Source organism: Phascolarctos cinereus, unplaced genomic scaffold, assembly GCF_003287225.1.
Source record: "Phascolarctos cinereus isolate Bilbo 61053 unplaced genomic scaffold, phaCin_HiC Scaffold_4;HRSCAF=312, whole genome shotgun sequence".
NCBI lineage: Eukaryota > Metazoa > Chordata > Mammalia > Diprotodontia > Phascolarctidae > Phascolarctos > Phascolarctos cinereus.
The window spans coordinates 662529147-662549924 of record NW_027555847.1 but is presented as its reverse complement, the minus strand read 5'-3'; the positions used below and the strand labels follow the sequence as shown (position 1 = coordinate 662549924).

Genomic DNA, 20778 nt, shown 5'->3' with positions numbered 1-20778 from the left:
AAACTCCTCATTGATGACACCTTGTGACCTAAGAGGCGCTATGCCCATTTTACAGATGAGGAAGCTGAGGCAGAGAGATCACGTGTCTTGCCACGGTCACGTGGCTAATAAGCATTAGGTGGCTTCAGCAGAAGTTGTCATTCTGGAGTCTGTTGTTCCCACTATGCCATGTTCTTGCCTATGCTTGATGTGAATGGTGAAGTAGTGTGGAAAAAAGGGAGTGTAGAATGTGAGCTCCCTGAGGGCAAGAGCTGTTTGTTTTTGTCCTTGTACCCCAGCTCCTGGAGTATAGCAGGCAGCATGGTGTGACAGCAGCAGCAGCAGCATAACTCTTATAAAAGCATTTATAAAGTGCTATAAAATTGGTAGAAAATTTTCTATAAGTTATCCCCTTTGAGCCTCACAACTACCCTGTGGGGGGTAGATGCTTTTATCCCCATTTTATAGATGAGCAAACTAAGGCCTAGAGGGATGAAGTGACTTGCCCAGGGTCATACAGCTTGTCCATATCTGTGTAGGATTTGAACTCGGGTCTTCCTTGTTCAAGTTGAGCACTCTATTCATTTTCACAAGTGCTGGACTTGAAATCAGGAAGGACCTGGGTTCAAATCTTGTTTCTGATATTTATTAGCTCTATGACCCTGGGAAAGACTTCAGCTCGGCCTCAATTTCCTGGACTGTAAAATGAGGATGATAATAATAATAATAATGATAATAATAATAATGATAATACCCATAGTTCCTACCTTATGAGGTTGTTGTAAGGTTCAGATGAGAGTAAAGAGTGAGTAAGATAGGGTCAACCAAAGCCACCTTGAAAGTCACCCTTAAGCCTAACACTTGATTTATTTATTTTTAAAACTTGTTCAGAGCTCTAGAGAAACCCAGGGATATGTTTTTTGGTATTTTCTTTCTCATTGATAAAATTGTAATCTCTCATTAATTAGCTTGAGCCCATATCCCAGTTCACTAAATATTAATTGTTTAATGAACTGAAGAAAAGCTATTTTTCCCAGTGGTGATTATTTTTTTCTCTATGTAGTGAATGACTTAATTTCCTATGATTAAATAAATATTAAAATCACTGACTTGATACCTTTTATGAATAAATTTTATAACCTGTCACTATTAACACCAGTTCATTTCTCTTCCCTTGTGAAAACTCAGTCTTATGTAAGGTTTCCTCAAGATACCAAGTAATGTCTGTCCTAAAAACTTCTCATTAAAAGATAGAGTTGAAAACAGCTTCATTGGGGAAAAAAAACTTTCTATTTCCTTTCTCCATCTTCTTTAGCCTCTTACTGCCCATGACAGAAACAATGTTCTGAGCTTCTCTCAAGCTATCCCCTTATTTTTTGGATTTATATGTCTTTTTAAGAAATATTTTATTTTTTTCCAATTACATGTAAAAATTTGTTAGATGTCTTAAAAGATCTATTAAAATATCAATCTTAAAAAAGATAATCTTTAGAAAGATTTAAAAATTTTTTAAAAAGATTAGAAAGATAAGCAATTTTAAAAGATATCAATCTTTTGCTTTTACATTGCCTGTATTTCCCATGGTATCTATCCTTCTTCCTCATCTCTCCTTCCCTTGCCTTGAGTCATCCTTTATAAGAAAGAATTTTTTTTTTTTTGGCTAGGCAATGGGGTTAAGTGACTTGCCCAGGATCACACAGCTAGTAAATGTTATGTGTCTGAGGCCAGATTTGAACTCTCAGGTACTCCTGAATTCAGGGCCGGTGCTCTATCCACTGTGCCACCTAGCTGCCCCCAAGAAAGATTTTTTTTTTTAAAGGAAGAGAGAGAAAAAAATCAGCAAAACCAGTCAATACATAAAAAACCCAAACTCTTATATGCACTTAGACACTTATGCCCCCATCTCTGCAATCACTTTTAATAATCTCTTTCCATACTTTATATAGTGAATCAGAAGAGAAAAATATGCTTTTTCCATCATTTCATAGAGAGGCACCTTATAGGAAGACATTTTTCAACTGCCAGTACAAATTGTGTGTGTATGCATTTTACAACATTTCACTTGGCTTTTCAAAAAGAAATTATTTTTTTTTCACTTGGCTTTTAAAGAGACTGTAATAATATCTATCATATCTATGAGAGTTATTTGAAACAAAAATTACATATGTAATGTGGTTTGTAAAACTTTAAAGCATTATGTAAATGTCAGTCATTCAAAAGGAGGGCTTTTTTTTTTAACCTTTAATATGTATAGGGAAATTTCTGTGAGGAAACTCTTCCTATCCAGATCAGTACTCACTCTGCAGATTATAGTCTTGAAAAATTGCCTGGAAGGTACTAAAAGGTTAAGTAACTTGCATAGTCACACAGCCAGTATTTGTTAGAAATGAGACTTGAACCCAGAACTTCCTGATTCTAAGACTAGTTTTCTTTCCATTACACTGCATTTCCTCTTTTCTAATTTTTTTCTTTGGTTTCAGTCATGTCTGACTCTTTGTAACTCCATTTGGGGTTTTCTTGGCAAAGATACTGGAGTGGTTTTGCCCTTTCCTTTTTACAGATGAGGAAACTGAGGTTTGGCTGGGAGTCACACAGCTAATAAGTGTCTGAGGCCAGATTTGAACTCCAGAGGATGAGTCTTCCTCACTCCAGGCCTTGGCACTCTTTATCTGTTGTATCACTTAGCTGCCTTGTTATTATTATTAGCCAAATAAATTCTTGTAAATTGGATTGTATGGATGAGCACCAGATTCAGAGTAGTGTCTCAGGTTTGAATTCTGGCGCTAATACTTAGATCTTGTGTGACTTTGGGCATACCAGGTCAGTTCTCTGGGCCTCAGTTTCCTTTTCTGTAAAATGAAGGAGTTGGACTCAGTGACCTCTTCTCTGGTTCTGTCTAGATCCACATGTCTGACTTCAAACCCAGCACCTCTCCTGCTGCCCTGCCTTTCGTCTTCCTTGTTTGTTGTCCGTAGCTTGACATTGGCATTTGGGAGGCATGCGGTGCCCACCTGGCCACTGGTGGCTTGGTTCCTATACTGGCAAGAGCTTTTTATTATCAAGCTCGCACTATGTTATGAGTGGTATGCTAAGGGCTGGAGGAAATACCAAGAAACCCAGGCATTGTTCGCTGTCCTGACCTTCCTTGGTTTCAGCCTTAGGTCTGTGTCTAATCCTCAGATGGGCTGTCCAGGCTGTGGCTGGGACCCAGAGTCCCCTTAACCAAAATGGTGGGAGGGAGGGAGTTCCAGGAGAAGGAGCCCTAGGAAGCTTATGGTGATTATTTATGGGATCAACCAGAGGAGAATAGACCCGAGTTCAAATCTGGCCTCAGACACTTACTAGCCGTGTGACCCTGGCCAAGTCACTTAACCTTGTTTGCCTCAGTTTCCTCATCTGTAAAATGAACTGGAGAAGGAAATGGCACACCACTCCACTATCTTTGCCAAGAAAACACCGAATGGGATCACCAAGAGTCGGACATGACTAAAAAGCTATAGCCTCTCTACGTGGGTGTTGGTCCTTACTCTGGCCTTAAGTAGCTTAATCATTGTTGGCAATCTCTTCATCGGTAGAATATAGCACACAGGTGTTGCCTACTGGTGTATATAAAAATCAAGAGAAATGGTCAGCAGGGCAGAGCATGGGGCTTGGGGGAGGGGTGGAGAACAAATTTTATAAGTGAAGAATGAAAATTTGAGTGTAGTGTCTGATAATACAGTTTCAGTTTAATTCAGCCAATGTTTACGAAACTATTTTGTGAGAATCAGTCTACAAGTATTAAGTACCTACTGTGTGCCTCTGCAGCACTGTCTTATTAGGGCACTAGGCATACAAATGAATGAAGAATGTAAGAACGGAGAATGAAGCAGTCCCTGTTACCAAGGATCTTGCTTTCTCATGGGGGAGAAAAACATACATATAAAACTGTAAACAACTTCAAGTTTAAAAATACGAATGTAGTTTGGAGGGGTAGCACCGACAGTTGGAATCATCAGGAAAGGCCACATGAAGAAGATGCATCTGAGCTGCATCTTGAAGAGAGAGATTCTCTTACGAGGCGTAGGTGATGTGGGAGCACATTTGAGAGATGTTCCAAAGGTGAAATCGACAGGCTTGTCAGTAGATGGGATGTGGAAGGTGAGAGATACAGTAGTGAGGAATCCAGGATGCCCTGGTTGAGGAGCTTTCTTCATTGGTCTTTATCCTGATAAAATCACAGTTCTTATCTCCTCAAAAAAGCTGTCATCCTGGCTTGTGTTGGGTGGTTGGTGGGTCTCTACCTCACAATACTGTCTGTGTCACACATGAAGAAATAGGGCAGCTAGGTGGGGCGGTAACCTGGAGTCAGGAGGACCTGAGTTCAAATCCAGCCTCAGACACTTAACTGGGCAAGTCACTTACCGTCAGCTTCAGCTGTCTCATCTGTAACGTGACACCCGTATGCCATGTTAGAACATATCTATCCTTTATAGTTATAAAATGGCACCTACCTCCCAGGATTGTTGTGAGAATCAAAAGACAGAATGTATCGAGTGCATTGCAAGCCTTCAAGCGCTGTATAAATACTAGTAATTATTAGAATAGAAAGAGAGACCAGAGGAGAAAAAGCAGTCTGCCCAAGGTCATCTGGCACTTGCGAGGCAGCCCCTTGCCATTTGCAGAAGCAGGACCAGAACTCGGGTTTCTTGCCTCGGCCTGGAGGGCTTCCCACTAGGCCACGCTGTTCTTTACCCCTCTTTTCGGGCTTTGGAAGGCCGGCTTCCTTCCCAGCTGCAGGGATAACTCAGGAACATGGTGGTGGCACTTTGCTGTGTGACCTGATGTCAGGCAAGTTACCGACCCCTTTGGTGCCCCTAAGCAGCTCTAACTCTGGAAGATATGTTACCAACCAGCCGCTGATCTGGGTCTGCTTCAGTGGAAGGAATTTCCCCATGGGAGTTTCCCGTGTAGACAATTCAGGGATCTGGACTCTTCAGGGAGTGGTTCTGGGGGAAGGCACAATGCAAAGTTGTAAAGTTTCTACAGAGACAGGAGGTCCGGGAAGGAGGATTTTCCTCTAGTTGCTGGTTTTGTTCCATACGAGTTCAGGGACTGAATCATGGTGGAAGGGGGTCCTAGAGACCACCTCCCCTCAGTTTACAGCTGGGAAAACTGAGGACCAGCATTCAGGATATACTTATATACACGATGTCTCTCCATCAGAACGCAAGCCCCTCAAAGGCAGAAACCTTTTCCCTTTGTGCCTGACATGTGCTTAATAAAATACTTGTTGATTAGTGAACTGGAAGGGGCTAGGGGACTTGTTCAAGGACGCACAGCTAGTGAGGGCCAAAGAGAAGATCTGACTTTGGCTGCAGACCTTGTGCTCTTTCTCCAGCCACCAGGGCCCTCGAACCCTGAGGCTTGGCCCTCGCTGGTTCTTCGGATCAGAGACACCTAATTCTCCTCCTCTCCTGTTGGCTCAGGGCACCTTGTCTACGACGTTACGAGAGGTGAGGCCCACGGCCTTCCTGGGAGTGCCCCGGGTCTGGGAGAAGATGCAGGAGAAGATGAAGGAAGCCAGCGCCAATTCTTCCACATTTAAGAAGAAAATAGCCGCGTGGGCCAGAGCCACTGGTTTTCAGAAGCGCGTGAGACAGATGAATGGGTTAGTGGAGAGCATGGTTGGGCCTCTGGTGTGAGTGACCTTTTCTTCAGTAAGAAGCTAGAAGAGGCATCCCAAGGTTTCTGCTCTGAGCCCCCTCTGTGACATTCCAGCCTCCACTTAAAGACCTTCAGCCATGGGGCCTCCCTGCCTCCCTCCCAAAGCAACCCATGTCTGTTAGACTGTAAGCTCCCTGAGGGCAGGACTGGCTTCCCTTTCCTGGCACAAAGCAAGCATTTTATGAATGCTCCTTAACCAGATCATTGAGAGTTCTAATTGTCAAGAAAGCTTTTTCGACATCAGACCTAAATTTAGACCCAAGTTCTGATCCCAGAACTGGCATTTAATGACGCTCTCTGTGGGAAAGTCGCTTATTTATGAACTCGGAGCCTAGGTTTTCTTATCTGTAAAATGGGATAATTATACTTACCCAACAGGCTGATTTGGAGGAAAATGCACAAAAATGGCAAAAGGGGCCGGCAGTAGGGGTTGAGGGTTGTTACAGGCCCAAAGCCCTTACCATTGATGAGGCCCTGGTTTTGATTTCTTTTTAAAGGGAGTCATATTTTTCCCTGAGCTACCATCTGGCCAAGTGGTTGGTGTATTCCAAAGTCCGTGTTGCCCTGGGCCTAGACCGCTGTGTCCAGTACTTCAGTGGGGCCGCCCCCATCACCAAAGACACCCTGGAGTTTTTCCTGAGCTTAGACATTCCTGTGTGTGAGCTGTACGGCATGAGTGAGAGCTCGGGACCCCACACGATCACCCACCGAGATTGCTTCAAGCTGCTAAGGTATTCAGGCCGGCTACCCTAACAGGCCATTTGTCCTCTTGAAGGGACAGTCCCTGGACTCATTCATACTGATGAGGGGTGAGAGAAGGGGTAGTGAGTATGTTTTCCTGGGAGGGCCTTTACTAGTGGTGGTGAAAGTGGAGCCAGAAGGAAGAAGAGATCTTGGTTTCGCTTTATTTTATTTATTTTCAGGGGGGAGGCAATTGGGGTGAAATGACTTGCCCAGGGTCACACAGCTAATAAGTGTCTGAGGCCAACTTTGAACTCAGGACCTCCTGATTCCAGGGCTGGTGCTCTATCCACAGTGCCACCTAGCTGCCCCAACCTTGAGCTCTTTAGCAAATGTCCCCTTACCATGCAAGTGACCTTGGGCCCTGAAGCCCCTCTCCATCCAGCTTTCAAACCTGTGTGCTGTAGGTTGAGAAGGAAAAGGTACCTAAAGGCAGGTGGTGGGATATTAAGAGTCACAGCATGTCTGGATGGGAAGGGCCTCCTGTGACTTCTGGGACAACATTCTCTCATGGCTCTCTGTCCATCCCTTCTCAGCCTCCAGTATCATGGTGCAGGGGGGCAGTTCAAAGGAGACAGCGTAGGTCAAGCATTGGCAAACTTGATGGTGTAATAGAATTATCAGTAGCTTATTACTATTATCGAAAGGCCCTTAGGACACAGTTTCAGGTCTGGGAGAGCCCTGAGAACACAGGATGGCAGGGTTGGGAAGGCTCTTAGAACATAGGATGGCCCAGCTGGGAGGGCCCTTAGAACATAGGATGGCAGAGCTGGGAGGGCGCTTAGAACACAAGAGTGTCAGAGCTGGGAGGGCGCTTAGAACACGAGTGTCAGAGCTGGGAGGGCCCTTAGAACACGGGATGTTAGAGCTGAGAAGGGCCTCAAAACATAGAATGTCAGGGCTGGGAGCGGCCTCAGAGCCCACTATATCAGGGTTGGGAGGGTCCTTGGAATGCAGGACATCAGTACCAGGGGAACTTAGAACACAGAAGATATCAGAGCAAGGAGGACCTTAGAGGTAATTTACTCTAACCTTCTCCTTTGACTTTTTTTTTTTAAAGAGAGGGGAAGCTGAGGCCCAGGGTCATATATGTTCGATGACAGAGCTGGGACCTAGGAGGTGCCTTCCTTTGAAAACAAACTGTTTAAAAAAACTTCATATTAATCTTTTCTCTTCAGCCTAGTGTCCCTTTCCTTCTGTTCGCCATCAATGACAAGCATTTGGTGCCAAGCCGGGTGTTAGGATGGAGGGAACATGCCAAGGCCTTATCACTGAACCCAGTCATGTAGTGTTGGGACTAGGGATAAGGAAGTTACAGAGAAAAACAGAAAAAGAACTAGGATTCTTACAACACTTTAATGGTTGTGAAGCCTTTTGCATACATTATCTCATTTGACCCTCACGGCAACCCTGTGCGATAGATGTCATTATTATCCCCATTTTATAGATGAAACTGAGTGTGATGATGAGTAAGTGACTTGCCCAGGGTCACACAGCTAGTAAGTGTGTGAGGCAAGCCTCGAACTCGGGTCTTCCTGACTCCAGGCCTCTGGAGCTCTATCCACTGCATCACCTGGCTGCCTTCCAAATGGGAGTCTGGCATCAGAGCTGGCGGCGACCTCAGAGGGCATCCCCCGAGTAGGAATCCCTTCCGCAGCTTACTTTGCAAATAGACATTCAGCTCTGTGTGTTTCCAACTTCTCCTTTTTCCTAGTTCTGGAGAATGAGTCTGATCGCTTTCCAGCCCTTCTCCTCTCCAGACGAATAACTTCCTTGAAATGCGGCGGCCAGAATTGGACATGGGATATCCGAAGGGGTCTGACCTGGGGAGAGGATAATGGAGTCATCTCATAATTTAGCCTAAGACCTCTTTAGTTCTTTTGAAAAGAAAATTGTGGGGTTTTTTCCCATTTGTTTTAATAGTTTATTATTTTTATTTTTCAATTTACAATGAAAAGAATTAATCTATTCCTGCCTTCCCTCAGTTGGGCATATTAAAAAGAAAAAAGCTCTCTATACATTGTGGCATGATCCAGCAAAACAAATTCCTACATCAATCATGCCTGAAAGCACATGCCTGTTTCTGCATTTTAAGGTCGCCTCTGTCAGGAGGTGAGGGGTGTGTTACATCTTCATCCTTTTGGGTTCTCATTTCATCATTGGGTTGCTCAGAGTTTTAAAGTTTTCCAAAGTAGTTTTTCTCCATAATATTCTTGTAGGTATAGAAATTGATCTCATTTCTTTTCACTTTTGATCTGTTTTAGTTGGTTAAGGTGATTAGCTCTTTTGACTCTGGGGTTAATAGGTTCACCCAAACTGCAAGATCTTTTTCCCAGGAAATGTTGTCTGGCCAAATCTTCCTCATCCTGTACTTAGATGCTTGATTATATGGACCCAAGTGTAGGACTTGAGGTTTGTCCCCCTCCGGTTTCACCATATTAAATTTCGGCTCTCAGTCTACTATGTTGGGACCCTTTGGAATCCTGACATTGGCCACCCATCTTCAGAGTTCAACCTAGTTTCGTGTCATGCAGTAAAGCACTCTTTTCCACTCTCTCTTGCGATTAGCAAACATTACCCTTTCCTTGGGTGTCCTTTCTGTCTCCTGGGACCTCGCTCGGTACTTTTCCCGGGGTCTCACATTTCTGGTTTCTTGTTGGCATACTTGTCCCGTCAGTGACCTCAACAAAGTGACCAGTGTAGATTAGAACTACCTTCATGTCCTGGAGGAGGGGAGAAAGAAGGGTGTGAGATGAAGGCTAGATTCCTGAGCTCCACTGTGCTCTTCCTGGTAAGGCATATAATAGGCACTTAATAAATGTGTATTGATTGGTTGGTTACGTATTGTAGTAAAAACAACACTGGACTTGGGGTCAGGTAAACCCTGCATCTGAATCTGGGCTTGGATGCTTTCTCTGCAAGTCCCGTAACCTTGGAGCCTTAGTTTCCCCCATCTCTGAAGTGAGTATTAATTTTTATACTACCTACTTCATCAGATGTAGCAGAAAGCTCCTTGTTAACCTTAACCCACCATTGAAATCGTTGCGTCTGGGAATAATAACATACATTTTTCTTAAGCTTTAGTGTTTATATAGCATTGACAGCATTTTTGGGAGAAAGTATTTTTGTCCCTGTTTTAGAGAAAAGGAAACTGAGGCCTGTAGAGGAAAATCACCTTGCCCCCAGGGTCACAGGTTGGTAAATGGCAGAGCTGGGATCGGCCTCCATCCCTTCCGACTCAGGCCCACAGCCCTCCTCACTCCCCTGCCTTCCTCTCTGCAGACCTGGTGATTTGACTGTTTGTACGTGTGCTCCTCTGTCCTCCCAGCTGTGGGAAGGTGATGCATGGTTGTAAGAACGTGATACAACAGAAGGACGATGAGGCTGTCGGGGAGATCTGCTTCTGGGGCCGCCATGTCTTCATGGGCTACCTGGACATGGAAGACAAGACCAGGGAGGTGATTGACGAATGGGGCTGGCTTCGCTCTGGAGACCTTGGGAAAATGGACAGCGATGGCTTCCTTTACATCACAGGCAGGATCAAAGGTGATCTGTGGGAGGGAAGGGCGGGGGAAGAAGGGGGCAAGGAAGAATGGGACAGAGGAAAGGAGAGAAAGGGAGGATGAAGGGAAGAAGGAAGATTGGAAGGAAGGAAATATTGAGCTCCTACTGTACAGGCACCATGCTAAGCACTTTACAGATATTTCATTCGATCCCTATGACAACCCTGGGAAGTAAGTGATATTATTCCCATTTTAAAGCTGGGGAAATTGAGGCAGACAGAGGTTAAGGGACTTATCCGGGGCCACACGGCTAGTAAGTGTCTCTGAGGTCACATTTGAACTCAGGTATTCCTGACTCTAGGCCCACCTAGCTGCTCCTGAGCCTGAATCTGGCCTCAGACACTAGCTAGGTGACCCTGGCTGAGTAATTTAACCTCTATTTCCCTCAGTTTTCCTCATCTGTAAAATGGAGTTAATAATAATAGCACCACCTCACAGGATTGTGAGGATCAAATAAGAGAATGTTTGTAAAGTGCAGAGCGCATCGTGAGTGCCGTATAAATACTAGCTATTGACAGTGACGGATGTTGTGGTTCATGGCTTCGATCGAAGTTCAGTTCTATGCAGCAGATGTTTCTTTGGTCCTGGCTCTGTGGACCTTGGAAGGACCCGCTGACCCACTGCTTTGTTCTAGAGCTCATCATCACCGCTGGGGGGGAGAACATCCCGCCTGTCCCCATTGAGGACTTGGTCAAGGAGAAGATTCCAATCATCAGCTTTGCCATGTTGGTGGGCGACAAGGCCAAGTTCCTCAGCATGCTCTTAACCCTTAAGGTAACCTTGGCTCTGGGACATGGGGGTTTTTCCATGGGGCAGCCGGGTTTTGAGACTTGGATTCCCCCCAATCCCTGGCTCCCAAAACTGACATCTTTACTTGAGGACCTTTGGGGTAACTTCGGGAGTGTGGGTGAGGATTGCCATTAGCGTCTCCTTCTCCAACAGTGCCAGGTCGACCTAACCACTGGGGAGCCTCAAGATGACCTTTCACCTGAAGCCCTGGATTTTTGCCAGCAGTTGGGGAGCAAGTCAAAAAAAGTGTCAGATATTGTAGATGGCAAAGACCCCCTCGTTTATGAAGCCATTAAGAAGGGCATTGATGCGGTCAACAAGGAGGCCACCTCCAATGCCCAGAAGATCCAGAAATGGATGATATTAAATAAGGACTTCTCCATTGTTGGTGGAGAGTTGGGTAAGTGGAGGTTGCATGGGGTTCTTGGTGCTGGAGGGAAGGTGGGGTGGTCAGGGCAGGGCTTGACATCTCTGGGAGAAGAATTGGGTGGAGGAAGAGCAAGTTGGGTTTCTGGGGATGTTTCAGTTCTGATAAGGTTTCCTTAAGCAAGCCCAAGTAATTTGAACAGCCCCTGAGCTGGGCATGGCTTCTTCCATTCTTTCCTTGTGGTATCTCTCAGGGCTTGTAATCCCAGTGTGGCTCTGCTTGGAGTAGTGAGGATATGTGGGAATAGGAAAAAGCACTTGCCCCCACCAACACAAAACATGTGGGGTGGGGTCACTAAGCTAGAAGGGACCTTGGAGTCCACCTTTACAGCTGTCTGGAGGACTGGGGATGTGAAGGGAGAGATAGTAAGAACTGTCAGAGGTGGGATTTGAACCCAGGTCTCCTGTCTGTCGAGCAGGAGTTCATCACCTTTTTTGTGTCTTGGACCCCTTTGGGGTCCTATGGTCCCATTGGTACGTCAAGATAAGATGCATAAGATTACCAAGGAAGCCATCCAGTTATGTACGCTTCCCAGGATATTTAAAAATATTAAAAATGAAAGAATATTAAAAAAGGTGCCGAGACCTCCGGTGAAGAAACCCGCTCTATTGTCATTCATTGCCCTATATCATAGGGGAATGAGAGCCGCCTTTTCCATAGCTGATCCAGTTGGGCCTCATTTCCAGCCTGCCTCTCCCCATCTGCCTTAGGTTACCCTCTGCTCCTTTCATTCCCTGTAGTCACGGTCACTAAGCACTCCAAAATTTACAGAAGCCCTTTTCCCACACCTACCCAGTGAAGGCAGGCCGAGGCTTTTTAGGCTGCCATGTTATAGATTAGGAAACTCGGGCTTGGAGAAAATTATGTGGCTTTGCGTTCTCAGGTCACACACCCAGTCGGTGGCAGAACCAGCATTGGGATCTGAGCCTCCTGACTCTAAGTCCTGCCCTGTGACAGGGAGGGTTATGAGACCCAGAGCCCAGGCATCTGCTCCTGGCCCTAAGTCTGGCTTGCCCTCCACCATTGACCTTGACTCTTCTTTCCCCAGCAGCAACTTCCCCCTATGTTGGTGGGGGAAAGCCACAGTCTGACTTTTCTCCCTCAGGTCCCACCACAAAAGTGAAGAGGCCCGTAGTGACCAAAATGTACCAAGAACAGATCGAGAGCTTCTACCAATAGCTTCAGGCCAACCAGCCAGAAGCTGCCCGTCCTTGTAAAACTTAATTTTTCCAGCCTGGTAGGCTGTGCAATGAACACTTCCAATCCTACAGACTGGCGCTGATGTCTCTGTCCAAGCCAGCATGTCCGTCTGAGAGACGTGCTTCTCTGGGAGCGAACAAAGAGAGAATATTCTTATTTGTATACATGTTGTCCATTATATTTCTGGGTATTTAGCCGTCCAGTTGGTCTGAGCTTGAGAACCTGGGCTTTGGGTGGGTGGACCCGGCTACCTCAGTTCTTTTAGGCTGTCCCCCCTAGGGGGAGCCTATGGGTCAGAGCACATAAATTATTTATTCTTTACCAAAGTTTTTTGGCACTGAATGTCAAGTTCCTTGTCTGCCTGCATCCATCAAGGAGGGGGTAGAGATGTGGGTATGGGCCTCTTGTATCAAGCAGAGAACTTTTGACATTAAACATACAAACCTCTCTCCCTTTCCAGTTTTCTCAGGGTACATCCAGAGGAAGAGGGGGGCATCCAAGCATCCCAGCAGGCAAACAGGGATCTCTTCCTCCCTCTCTCCCCAGTTTTACCAGCATGATGGGTGTTCCTTCCATTTCCTTGGTGGTGGCTGTCACTGGGTTGCAGTCTGCACAACTGATATACTTGTGGGTTGCTCAGCCCTTCTGGCTTCCCCCCTCCCTGCCCAGGCCCCCTAATAAACCAGACCAGCCTTACTACGTCAATGTGACAGCCAAGCCAGGGACCAGATGATCTTGGAGAGACCATGGGTAGGTAGCTGATACCAGCAATTTATTCCCCCATAGGCCCTTTGCCCCCTTAATATGGCCCCGTTATACAGTTCTGGGATTTGGCTGCTTTCCTGGAATCTGCCAAAGACAAAGCAGAGCATGGAATAAGGGGCCATTTCAGGAGGGTAGCAGCCAGTGGGATTTCCAGGTTGGGATAGCTTTGTATAGGTTATGATTTTTGCATAGGATCTTGGATTTAGAATTAGAAGGACCTTTGGTGACCACTCCTCCCACTCCATCATTTTTCAGATAAAGAAAAACTGGGGACCAGAGAGGGAAAGTACCTTCCCCAAAGTGATACAAGGTTGTAAGGGGCAGAGGCGAGATTCAGACTCAGGTTCTCAGACTGCAAAGCCCCTGCTCCTTTTCCACTGTAGCATGATGCCTCCCTTTCCTACTCCAGTTCCAAGTAGAGCAGTGGGAGACTTTTCCCTGCTTTTGACACATACTAGCAGTGCTCAACTCTAAAATGATGGGGCTAAATGGGATGGTGTTCAGCTCTTCACCTACAAACCCCATTTAATGATCAGGAAAGGTTTATGGAGTCCAATGGATTCCTAATAAGGTGTTGAAGAAATTTTTAGAAAGGAAATTGTGCCTGGATTCTCTAGCCCTGTCAAAGTAACAGGAGCCCAGAGGAGTCCCCAGCCTTTGCTCTGTACCAGCAATGGCTGAGCACCATCATAGCCATGATAGTTAACATCTGTCTAGGGCTTGAAGGTTTGCAAATGGTTGTCTTATTTGATCTCTCATCTGTGAGGAAGGTGCTGCTGTTATTTCCATTTTATAGATGGGGAAACTGAAGTAGGGACATATATAGCTAGTGTCTGAGGTTGGATTTGAACTTGGGTCTACCTGCCTCTCAAGTGTGGCACTGTCCACTACGCTACTCTGGACTGAGCTCTGGTAAGGGCATCCGTACCCTTTGTGAAAGCATGGGACCGGCAAATTGGAGGCACCTTGCTGAATTAAAAGACTTGTGGCTTGAGGGGCCCGGTGAGTTGTATCAGCAAGTGACAGATGGCTTGGCAGGGGCCTTGATCATTTGGAGAGATCTTGTCTGGAGATAAGGCCGGCCTTTACCAGGTAGCTCGGGAAGCCAGCAGTCAGCCCTTGACTAGATTACCTGAGACTTGTATCCTCTGAAATGGATGGTGGGGTTCGGATGTCACTGGGCTCCACTTTCCACGAGTGCTGTCAATCAATAAAGCTTTTCTTTGACAAGTTCCCATGGCGGTCTCTGTCTTTTCTGGTTGGAGCTTTTGTCTTGAAAGCAGCAGCCTTAGATTTCTCGGTGATGTGTGTGTATGGCATCCTGGCAAATATCCTCTTGGATTTTCAATAGAAAGGGACAGATTTTTCCAGCTTAGCCTGAGGCTTTCCTTCCTTTCTCAGCTCCCCACATCTTTCCTTTTTTGATGGATCCATGGTTTCACCAACATGCCAGCTTCTTCCATGCAGACAAGTCACACCCTCCATGCTATCTCATCCTGGGCTATGCTTGACTAATTTTTTTTTCATAAATCTTACCGAGTAGCCACCTGGCATGTTGGACACCTTATGTCCCTTCAGTAGTCCATGGATACCAGGGTGACTCTGTTTCCCCTCCTCCGTGACTGGCCTTTTGCTGTTCAGTTGTGCAGTTATAGGGAATTATAATATTTTGGAGGGGCCCCAAGTCCCACTGTATCAGTTTACAGATGAGGAAACTAACGGCCGGAGAGGGAAAGGAAACTGGTCCATGGGCAATACATAGCAGAGCTGGGATTTGAACCCAATTTCTAAATCAAGTACTATGTATTGAAACATGCAAGTCAAATCAAACCTGATAGTATAGTGGACTTTCTACCTTCCCTCCTCAATGCAGTCTTCCCGTACGCCAAAAATAAAAGCCCTCTCACTTCATTGCTAAGGTTCAGGAGGCCTGCCTTTTAAGAACTTGGCTAACACTATTTTGTAAGAGGTAACATTAGTTGTAGGCAGTAGAGCTGGTTTCAAGGGGGAGATTAATAATTAGGCTGTGCCTTGTGGGGAGGCTCTCCTGACCTAGTGCTCTGAAGAAAAGGGGTCTGGGCGGCCAGGGGCAAAGGAGCTGAAGTTTCCTCCAGGAATGGGCACTCCATTAGGCTGTTCAGAGGCCCTCTCCTCTGATTTATTCTGGAGGAAAGCCTGGGTGTTTTTTTACAGGATTGTCGAGTTGGAAGGGACCTCAGAGATCATCTAGTCCAACCCTTCTTCCTTCCTTTTACAGATGAGGAAGAATGGTCAGAGAGGTTAGGTGACTTGCCTGAAGTCACCCGGCTGGTAAATAGCAGAGAAGAGAGACCCTCACTGGTCCTAGGTTTCCACCACTGCAAAGTGAAAGGGTTGGACTGTATGACCTTGAAGGTCCCTTTCATCTCTATATCTGCTTCTAGTATCGGCTGCCTTGCCCTTTTCCTTCTCCTGTGCTCAGTCTATTGTATTAGGTACCATGGTTTGCATGGTTGTTCCAGGATGTAATGAGTTGATGGAGAGCCCCCTAACAGGGAAGAACTCATCCCAGAGATGTCTCTTTGTGCTATTGGAAGTCCATAGACGTGTTGATCATCAAGTCTGCAGGTGACAGAGCTGTGGGGTGGAGGTAGCTAACAACAACCATTCCCAAAAAAGGTCAAGACAAATTAGAATTGGTTGGGAGGCAGAGCCAAGATGGCAAAATGAAAGCAGTGACTTACTTGAGCTCTCCCCCAAACCCCTCCAAATACCTATAAAAAATGGCTCTAATCAAATTCTAAAGCAGCAGAATCCACAAAAAGAGTGAAACAAATTTCCAGCCCAAGACAACCTGGATGGCTGACCGAAAGGTATATCACACCGGGCTGTAAGGGGAGCATAGTTTGGCATGGGCACATAGGCCACAGGGAACCTGGAGCAGGCCTCAGAGGACTGAATTGTGGGCAGCTGTGGTGGTTTCCAGACCTCTCAACCCACAAAAGCCAAAGACAACTTAGAAGGTCAGTGGGAAAAATATGTTTCCATGGTGTTGATAGAGAAGTGAGGTGGTGTCAGCTCCATCCCCTGAGCATGGCCTCGGGGCAGGGGCAGCCTTCAGAGCTTCTGGCCCACAGACTGAGGGGGAAATCAGAATCCAGTGGCTGATCAGAGGGGAATTGCAGGAATCTCTCTGCTGGTGCAGGGTTCTCTTGCTTTGCCTGTGCTTGGATCTGGGTCACAGTTCTGGGTGGTGGTCCTGGGGCAAGGAGGAACACTGGTGTGGTGGAGCTTGTGGTGGCTGTAGAGAGAGAATCCTCCTCACAGTTCCAAGGCAGAAAAGAGTGCTTGTGGTCACTCATTGATCAGAGCACAGGCCAGGAAAGGAGTAAACACCTCACCCTTGATCATAGCACCTTGGAAGAACTGAAAATTTACAGGTCCCTAGAAGTATCTCTGAAAACAGCTGCACAAAACACCTGAAGCTTGGGACAGTACATTCTCACACTGGAAACCGACTCCTACCTTAACAAAGAGTTTATAACTCAAGTAATTGGCTGGGATCATGAGCAAGCAGCCCAAAAAGAGTCAGACTATGTTATCTTACTTTGGTGACAAAAAAGATCAAAACACACAACCAGAAGAAGACAACAAAGCCAAAGCTCCTACATCCAAAGCCTCCAAGAAAAATATGAATTGGTCCCAGGCCTTGGAAGAGCTCAAAGGGGATTTTGAGAAGCAAGTAAGAGAAGTGGAGGAAAAACTGAGAGTGATGCTAAAGGAGACCCAAAAAATACTGAAGAAAATAACACCTTAAAAAATAGCCTAACCCAAATGGCAAAAGAGGTCCAAAAAGCCAATGAGGAGAAAAATGCCCTAAAAAGCAAAATTGGCCAAATGGAAAAGGAAGTCCAAAAGCTTACTGAAGAAAATACTTCCTTAAAAATTAGAATGGAGCAATTGGAAGCTAGTGACTTTATGAGAAATCAAGACACTGTCAAACAAATCCAAAAGAATGAAAAATTAGAAAACAATGTGAAATATCTCATTGGAAAAACAACTGACCTGGAAAATAGATCCAGGAGAGAGAATTTAAAAATTATTGGACTATCTGAAAGCCATGATCAAAAAAAGAGCCTAGACATCATCTTTCAAGAAATTATCAAGGAAAACTGCCCTGATATATTAGAACCAGAGGGCAAAATAGAAATTGAAAGAATCCACTGATCTCCTCCTGAAAGAGATCCCTAAAGGAAAACCCCTAGGAATATTGTAGCCAAATTCCAGAGTTCCCAGGTCAAGCAGCCAGAAAGAAACAATTCAAGTATTGTGGAAACACAATCAGGATAATACAAGATTTAGCAGCTTCTACATTAAGGGACCAGAGGGCATGGAATATAATATTCCGGAGGGCAAAGGAGATAGGATTACAACCAAGAATCACCTACCCAGCAAAACTGAGTATAATCCTTCAGGGGAAAAAATGGTCATTCAGTGAAATAGAGGACTTTCAAGCATTCTTGATGAAAAGACCAGAGCTGAATAGAAAATTTGACTTTCAAATACAAGCTGAAGTGGAACATGAAGAGGTAAACAGGAAAGAGAAATCATAAGAGACTTATTAAGGTTGAACTGTTTAAATTCCTGAATGAAAATATGATATTTGTAACTCATGAGACCTTTGTCAGTATTAAGGTAGTTGGAGGGAAAAATTATATGTATGTATAGATATAGATAGATAGATGAAGGGCACAGGGTGAGTTGAAGATGAAGGGGTCATATCTGGAGAATAAAAATAAAGGGTAAGAGGACTATACTGGGAGAAGGAGAAAGGGAGAGGTAGAACGGGGTAAATTATCTCACAAAAAAAAACAGAAAAGAAAAGGCTCTTACAGTGGAGGGGAAATGGGAAGGTGAGAGGGAATGAGTGAATCTTATTCTCATAGGATTTGGCTTAAGGAGGGAATAACATACACATTCGATTGGGTATGGAAAGCTGTCTTACCCTCAGGAAAATAGGGGGAGAAGGGGACAAGAGAGCAGGGGAATGATAAGAGAGGAGGGCAGATTGGGAAAGGGGTAATGAGAAGTAAATACTTCTGAGGAGGGACAGATCAACAGAAAGAATAGAATAAATGGGGGGGTAGGATAGGATGAAGGGGAAATAGAGTTAGTTTTTTACCACATGACTACTATGGAAGTGTTTTGTATAACCTATATTGAGCTGCTTGCCTTTTAAATGAAGGGAGGAAGGGAGAAAATTTGGAACCCAAAGTTTTAAAAACACATATTTTTAAAAAAAATGTTTTCACATGCAACTGGGAAATAAGAAATACAGGAAATGGGGTACAGAAATCTATCCTGCCCTACAGAAAAGCAGAAGGGGAAGGGATAAGAGAAGGTGGGGGAGAGATAGAAGGAGGGCAGACTAGGGAAGGGATATTCAGAATGCATGCCATCTTGGGGTGGGGGGAGGGGGAGGGGGGGTGAAAATTTGGAACTCAAAATCTTGTGGAAGTAAATGTTGAAAACTAAAAATAAATAAACTTAAAAAGAAAAAAAAAGACAAGTTAGAATTTTGGACCAAATCTGGTGAGATTAAATTGGGGTAAGTGTAAAAGTTCTTACCCTTGGGTTAAAAAAAATCAACTACACTAGTACAGGTTGGAGGATGGGGGTGAGACAGGTGGTGAAACATTGTCCTTTGTGAAAGGTGTGGGGCTTAAATCAAGTGGTTTAGAAATGAATTAAATAGCCCAGGAATCTGACACCTCCCTCCCCCCAAAAAAGATCTGGAGGTTTTAGTGGACCACAGAGTCTACATGAGTCAGAAGTGACATAGTTGCCTAATAACCAATGCAACCTTAGCGTGCATTGAGTGGAATAATGGTCAGAAGGAAGGAGGGGGATGGTCCTGCTCTTCTCTTCTCAAAAGTACTGTGTTCGGTCTGGGTACTCTGTTCTAGGAAGGATGTTGAACATCTGTAGTAAAGCTGTAAGAGGGTCACCTTGATAGCGAGGGTGGCAGGGGAAGGGGGTTGGAGACCAGGCCATATGAAGATTGGCTGAAGGAACAGGGGCTGTTCAGCCCAAACAAGAAAAGACTTAGGGCAGGAACACGGTTAAGAGCAACTCATAGGAAATAGATGATGAGATTTGTTGTTCTGAGGGCATAACTAGAAAGAATGGCTGAAAGTTGGAGAGAGGCAGGTTTCAGCTCTGTGTGAGGAAAAAAACCTTAAAATATGAGAGGTATCCCAGAGAGGAATGACCCACAGCAGGAACATAAGGATTTTATGATCTTCAGGGATGGTAGAATCAAATGTATTGCCCTCTTCCTTCTACCATGCTCTATTACATTAGGTGCTATGGTTTGTATGATTGCTACAGGATGTAATGAACTGGTGATGGAAACTACTGTGGATGGAGAATGTGCAAATGAGAACTGAAAGGACCTTAGGGGTCACCGAATCATCCACTCTTCCCTCCCTATCACCTCTCCTTTTCTAGATAAGAAACTTGGGCTTCTGATTCCTCTAAGGTTCGTCCAAAGACATACCTACAGGCTTGGCTTTCACTGAGTCCCACTTGGTCTTGGCTCCATCTATTAGCTCCATGGGTTGGACAACCTTCCAAAGTGTAGATGTTGTGAGAGGGGAAGTGAGGGGAAACCTTAGGCAACAATGACCATGGAAGGTAAGAGGAAGAGGATGGGCAAAGCCGAAGGTGTCCCTTTGACTTCAAGAGAGTAGTTCAGGGAAAAGAAAATGATACCTGGGCTCGAGACTTCACCATAGCGATGTCCCAAGAGGGTCATAAAAAGCAGATGCTGGAATTATAGATGATCCTTATGAGGGAAGGAAGGGGGAGGGAGGCCCCTAAAGGAAAACTTTGGTGCCTTCTCTGGGTTCTCGAAGGAGTTTCCCTCTCCTCGCCCCCTCAAGTCTGTTATTAATTCCTATTGATTCTTTTTGACTCTCTCACCTCTGCCCCTTTCCCCTCATACTGTCATTACCCAAGCTGGTTGCTCATCATCTTTCACCAGGACTGATCCTTAACTAGGACTTCTTTGTTACCATTCCTGCCTGTTCTCAGTAATAACTTCCTAATTAGCTTCCCTGCTTCCAATCTCTGTTCTCCAATTCAATCACCATACAGCTGCCAAGAAGAGTCTTCCTACTGTACAGGTCTCAAACGATGCGGCTCCTCTGCTCAAAAAATTTCAGTGACTCCAGGCTAATGGAGGACCTCATGGACCTCCCCTTTAAGCCTCCTTCTCTGAGGATTCCACTTTCAGATTACTAACTGGTGCATTTATAGATTGGGAGACTCATCAGCTTGTCCCTATATAATTTTTTCTGCATCAATCAATCAGTTAAAAATAAAAGTAAGAAGCATATCCTAGTCTACAGTCGGGCTTCAGCCTACCTCTCCAACCTTATTTGGGCCTTATTTGTGCTCCTGCCAAAAGGAGGGTATGCTATCTTCTGGTCCTTTCCAGTTAGTGTCTGTGGACAGTCATCCCTGTGGCTGGAAGACGTATGCTTCTTCATTTCCAACTGCTGAAATTCTTCTCAGCCTACTTTGGTTTCTGCCTCCTACAGAAGCCCTCCTTTGGGTACTGCCCAT

General features: G+C 45.2%; 1 protein-coding gene across 2 annotated transcripts in view; it reads left to right on the top strand.

The window, feature by feature from the left end:
• LOC110197435 (long-chain-fatty-acid--CoA ligase ACSBG2) overlaps positions 1–14403 on the top strand; it is a 41384-nt gene extending 26981 nt beyond the window's left edge. For both annotated transcript variants that reach the window (XM_020971345.2, XM_020971344.2), the window contains exons 9-14: positions 5448–5629; positions 6183–6416; positions 9755–9972; positions 10624–10763; positions 10932–11178; positions 12311–14403. In XM_020971345.2, coding sequence (XP_020827004.1) covers positions 5448–5629; positions 6183–6416; positions 9755–9972; positions 10624–10763; positions 10932–11178; positions 12311–12384 — 1095 coding nt within the window. In that variant the 3' untranslated portion in view covers positions 12385–14403. The remainder of the gene's footprint in view (positions 1–5447; positions 5630–6182; positions 6417–9754; positions 9973–10623; positions 10764–10931; positions 11179–12310) is intronic.
• The last annotated feature ends 6375 nt before the right edge of the window (positions 14404–20778 follow it).